This window comes from Myotis davidii, unplaced genomic scaffold (assembly GCF_000327345.1).
Source record: "Myotis davidii unplaced genomic scaffold, ASM32734v1 scaffold861, whole genome shotgun sequence".
Lineage (NCBI taxonomy): Eukaryota > Metazoa > Chordata > Mammalia > Chiroptera > Vespertilionidae > Myotis > Myotis davidii.
In genome coordinates this window covers 202799-208435 of record NW_006291401.1, presented here as the reverse complement: position 1 = coordinate 208435, position 5637 = coordinate 202799, and the positions used below count along the sequence as shown (strand labels likewise).

General features: G+C 43.8%; 1 protein-coding gene across 1 annotated transcript in view; it reads right to left on the bottom strand.

Moving 5' to 3' along the window:
* Nucleotides 1–1431: 1431 nt before the first annotated feature.
* The window catches only part of LOC102762738 (membrane cofactor protein-like), a 22648-nt gene continuing 18442 nt past the window's right edge, over nt 1432–5637 (bottom strand). The window contains exon 8 of the mRNA XM_015564522.1: nt 1432–1778. Coding sequence (XP_015420008.1) covers nt 1432–1778 — 347 coding nt within the window. The remainder of the gene's footprint in view (nt 1779–5637) is intronic.

Below are 5637 nucleotides of genomic sequence, written 5' to 3'. Positions count from 1 at the left end.
AGCCCCAGCATCATCCAGAAGGTTGTCCAGATGGTCGTCCAGAAGGTCATTTAGCTGGTCAATTAGCATATTAGCTTTTTATTATATAGGATTAAAAGAGTCCGAGAGAAAAAAGGCTACTACTATTAAGTGCGCAGTATTTGTTTTTGAAACCTTCACTGCTTTATAGCTGCCTCAAAACTCATGTTTTCCAACAAAAGGATTTTGATCAATATTATGGTCCAGGCTAACCAGGTTAATGTTCACCGGGTAACACTTTCCAGAGTTATCTCCATGAACAATATCTTTGGTGGGTAAACCTACCTACCAATTCTATAAGCCCTCCTTCAACTCTAAGTGCTGGCCATTTTAAATAGGATATAATTTGCTGTTAAAGTAATGTCATCAAGATTACTACAAGTTTAATGCTAATGATAGGCTTATGCTTGCATGTAGTATTAGAAGTTTCCTTTCCTTCACTTTTAATTTCTATTCCGTACACATCTTCTCAGTTTGCATAAAAAGTCCAAGAGTTGATTGGCTGGAAGTACAACTTGTCACACAGAAAGCAAGATGAACTCAACATTATGGGAATGCTGAAGAGAAGCAAACCGAAATAGTAACATTTACTGTATTCCTCTAAGGAGAAACTTACCCCTCATTACAAATATAGTGAGCTTGATAACCAAACTTGTTACCTTCGGTTACATAAGATATAAAGACTATTCGTCCATTGAGGGGCTCTCCTAGCTGCGGACATGTCTTTTCTAAAAGAAAAATTTCAAATGTGTTGTTATATGCCAAATTCAAAGCAAGTGAATACAAATCAAAATTCGATACTGGTCTTTTAAATGCATTTAACTAAAGACCAAACTTAAGATTCACATTTACTCTGGCAAGCAATTGCCAAGAAAAAGATTCCCGGGAGATTTTCAAAGACATTATTATCTAGAATCTCCATTCCCATGGAAAAACCATCATGGTACTAGTGGACTGTGCAGTCTAAAATGTGTGACAATACCCAGAACAATACGAATAAAAGCTGTGTGTGCTTACCTGTACACCCCGCCCAGTTTAGTGAGTTCTCCTTTTTACTTTCTGTTTTATTTTATCCTGATTTTACCTTTCAAACTTAAACTTCATCTTGTTTTTTATCCCCTTCATTTCTAGTTTTGTTCTCTCCCATGCTATACTCTACATTCCATTCATTTTCCTCTATTCCAAATAGCATGCACAGTGTCCTTCAACTCTAGTTTGAAGCCTATTTTATACTTTATCCTTCTTTAAAAATATTCCTTTGGTGTTCTCCTTACCACCACGGTTCCCTTTCCTCTCTCATAGAAATGAACTGTTTAATGATCAGTAACCAGAATACTGATCAGGAGACTGTACCAGAAGACAGTGGCAATATGAGCCCTGCAAACTCTACACACACAGGAGGGCAGAGCCTCTCTAGCCCTCCGCGGTCCCTGCAGTAGCTTTTCGGTACCACTGAAAGGCCATCCTAAGCCGGACTCCACCTGCACCACCCTGCTCCGCCAAGCCCGTGCTTCCTACCCGACCCACAAAGCAAACCTCTCCCGCCCTCGGCTCCGGTGGGCCCGCTCCCCGACTCTCTCCATTGCCTCCAGAGCTCTCACCTTTCCCGTCCCTACCAGAGCACATGGGCAGTAGGAGCCCTAGGGCCACCAACAGGATGCCAGGGGAGCGCCAGAAAGAGAAGGCGCTCGCGTGGCGCTGAGGAGGTGGCCAGCGCGGCTCCGAAGATGCCATCATTTCCCAAGGGATCGGTAGGAAACCTGAGGGACAGCAAGCGTTTTTTACCTTTTTGAGAGCAGATGTCAGACGCAACAATCCCCATTCAAAGGGTCCAGTGCGGTACCGCTGGTGGGCGTGGCCACAGTAGTGACGTCAGGGTCGGGCGGGGCCAATGGCAGGTGCAAGGCGGGTCCCCGATGCGGGGCGGGGCGTTAGCCCCTGAGGGAATGGGGCGTGGCCTGGCCAACATCTAACCCACCTGGTGGCTGGCAGCTCAGGCTCCGCCCTCGCCCACCTGGGCTGACCCTTTCCTCCCTGCCTGGAAGCACAGCCTGGGTTTGCAGGAAATGGTGGTTCTCCGCTGACTTCATGAACAGTTACCATTTTCAAAGGCTGCCCAGGTGAGGCTGCTCTCCTTCAGACAGAACTGTTTTCCTCGGAGGCGCCATTAATAGCATGGACACCTCCAACAGATTCGGAGGAAGTACACCCCTGCCCCCTTTCTTCCCTGTCACTGTCCTTCAGTTCTATTCCCTTAGCTCTCCACCTGTGTATTGAGAACTTGCCATGAGCAGGGCATCGCGCCAGGTCACGTGGGTTCCAAACCAGATAGGACCCCGCTCCTGCCTTCCCAGGAGCCCATCGCCTGTGCATGTTCTGGGTCACGCTGCCAGCACAGAGGTGCCTGGGATCAGGGCTGTTTCGGGTGCTGGTGTGCCGCATGGAAGAGGGCACCAGTAACCCCACAGTCACCTGGGTGGGCTTCCTTCTGTGGAGCTATGAGGCCACCCTGCCCTTTTGTCTGGGCTGCCAGATCTCCTGTGGCCAGACTCACAGGGGTCCCTGTGATTCCAGGAGAGAAGGAATCTCTGGGGAGATTCGCCAGCCCTCCCTCTGAACTGGGACAGTCTTCCTCCCTCCTTTTGCTCCTCTTTCCAGAGGCTGGGAGGAATAATGCCATTGGCATGCAGTCCTGGGTTCCACTGAGGATGCATGAGGTTGGGGACAGGGTGCTGGTGCCATCTTCCAGGGATGGCTGTGTTGGCCCTGCAGGCACTCTGCTTGGAGCTAATAAAAACTTTCTTTTCTTTTATCTTTTTGTTATTAGTAAACAAAGCAGATCCACTGCCAGGGTGACACTGAGAGGGAGGAGAGGGTACTGATAAGGGGCTTGAAGGGAGGTCTGAATGATATCCTTGGCAGTTAAATCATTTTAGGCTGTAGGTTCCATAAAGATCCATGATTCTCTGCAGAACTTAAACCTCAAACCACACAAATTTTTCTTACAGTCATAATAGCTAAAGCAATTCTGCCCAGTCTTCTTATGATGACATTAAAAGCAGCTGGAAATATTCTTAGCAAGAAATGCAATTCTGACAGGACACTAATGTAGACACATTTTTAAAAAAGGCAGCATACAATACAGAGTGCAAACAAAAGCTTCATAAAAGTATGTCAAGAGTGAGAAGCACTGCCCAGCCGGTGTGACGCAGTGGTTGAGTGTCGAACCATGAACCAGGAGGTCATAGTTCGATTCCGGTTAGGGCACATGCCTGGGTTTCAGACTCATTCCCAGTTTGGGGCATGCAGGAGGCAGCCAGTTGATGATTCTCTCTTATCATTGATGTTTCTATCTGTCTCTTCCTCTCCCTTCCTCTCTGTGAAGTCAATAAAAACGTAATTTTTTAAAAAGAGTGAGAAACACTAATGTGTTCAAGAAACATGTTTAATTTACTCTCTTTGGCTGACGTGAAGATATCTGTACACACCGGTGCCAATTACTGCAACGCCAAGAACTACAAGAAACCAGAAAACAAGTGACATGTAACTCTAAAAACTGACACCAAGGTTCCAATCTAGTAGAAGAAATTAATGTTGGTTACATTTCAGTGGAAAAAAATACTATTTTATTAAGTGCATATACATTCATAATCTATCTTGACTCGTCACTGTCTAAATGCAATTCCCTGGAATCACTTAGAGTCCACAGTAAGTCAGACAAGAGTTCTTGCTTAATTTAGAATATTACCCAAAGCATATTTGGGATGAAAACTCATATGACTAATCATATATACATAAAAAATATGTGGTATTTAGGGTTTGTTATTAAATAAAAATAGGGAATATAAAAAAATACACAAAAACGCACTTCTCCGCAGTACTATTTTAAGTGGTATCCAGCTTTGAGACACTTACTTGCTGAAGAACAATCAGAGCAATGAGTCCTTCACCTAGAAATAAATAAAACCAGTTTGAAGATAATTGAGCATCTGTGAGTCTCCAATAGTTGATACATTTAAATTTCGGTCAGACCATCTACAAACTACATCAAAGAAAATGTTTATCAGTGTAGTTCAGCGTGACTGCTGATGCATCCAGCTCCTTTTGATCACAGAGCCTTCTAATTTGACCGCAGGCTTAGGGCCCAGCAATGTTTTGTGTTGTAGCTACCACACTAGGTCATTTAGTAAAGGTTATTATTAGAATAATTAGAATTCATTATATTAGAGAAAATTTGTTTTAAAAACATGGTATCTCATTAAAATTGGTTTAGTTCCATAATTAGTCTACCATTTCTTACAAAATTTTTTTTTTCACCAAAAGTTAGTCTGTGGAATAAGTCATAATGAGGCTATCTTATTCTGTCACACAGATGTTATCTGCAGTCTTCACAAACAAAACTTTATCTTATCATCAACCCCTCCTTCTACCTTTCTCCAAAGGAACAGTAAGCTATAGTCATACTTATTAAGGAGATTCTAAGGATGTAAATGAAATACCAGGGCACATGAATAAAAATTATGCTTAGAAACTTAAACAGACATTTTTTACTATCCAGAGAGCGATAAAAAATACTACCACATCTTAATTCTTGGTAATGTTAGTAGTATCTCTGCTTCTAAGCTGCTAGAGATTTTGTTAAATTTCTGTAAGTCAGAGCATACAATATTAGGTTCTCTTGTACACTTTTTATTTTTATAAAAAATTATCAAGTGCTTAACATCTTTTTTTGATTTTTTTTATTGACTTCAGAGAGAAAGGGAGAGGGACAGAGAGATAGAAACATAAATGATGAGAGAGAAGCATGGATCAGCTGCCTCCTGTATGCCCCCTACTGGGGATCAAGCCCACAACCCGGGCATGTTCCCTGACAGGAAATCGAACCCAAAACCTTCTGGTTCATAAGTTGATGCTCAAACACTGAGCCATGCCAGCCAGGAAAGTGCTTAAAATCTTAAGATGGCAATGGATTTACTGATACAATGACAGTTTGACCACACTATTCAGGGGATTACCTAACAAACCTAAGGTGAATTTCATGAAAAGGTTAACCTTGGCGGCATAGGTAAACACCTGAAAATGCTGCCTTGCACAACCACTTCAAAAATACAACTAAAAGACAAAACGGACATCATCCAGAACCACAGGAAGGCTGGGTGAGTGGAAATTCTACAACTAGAAGGAAAGAGAAAAGCACACTGAGACTCAGAGGAGGTGCGGAAGTAAAGTGCAGAAGTACGGAGGCACCCGTGGAAAGGGTTGGCAACTGAGGAAGCGGTTGTCTTTTTCAATTGGTAGAGAGTCACAAGCTCCTGATTGCTCTAAATTCCAGTTCCGGGCGAGTCTCTGGGGACCCAGACCCATATGGGGAGAAACTGGACTGTCTGGCATCAAGCGGAACTCGAGGGCGGCTTTCTCTCAGAGATGCTTGCAGCCATTACCCTGGGACACTGAGACCCGGGGCCTTTTAGGGCAGGACTGGGGATCAGCAGTTGCTGTTTGCCCCACCCTGTTGATTCCCCACCCAAGCTGTGCACAGAGGCTTTTGCATATGAATGACCTGGACCTTTGCAATCTAAAATTACCTAACAAACTGCAGCTGGGTCAGAGAGACCCAGA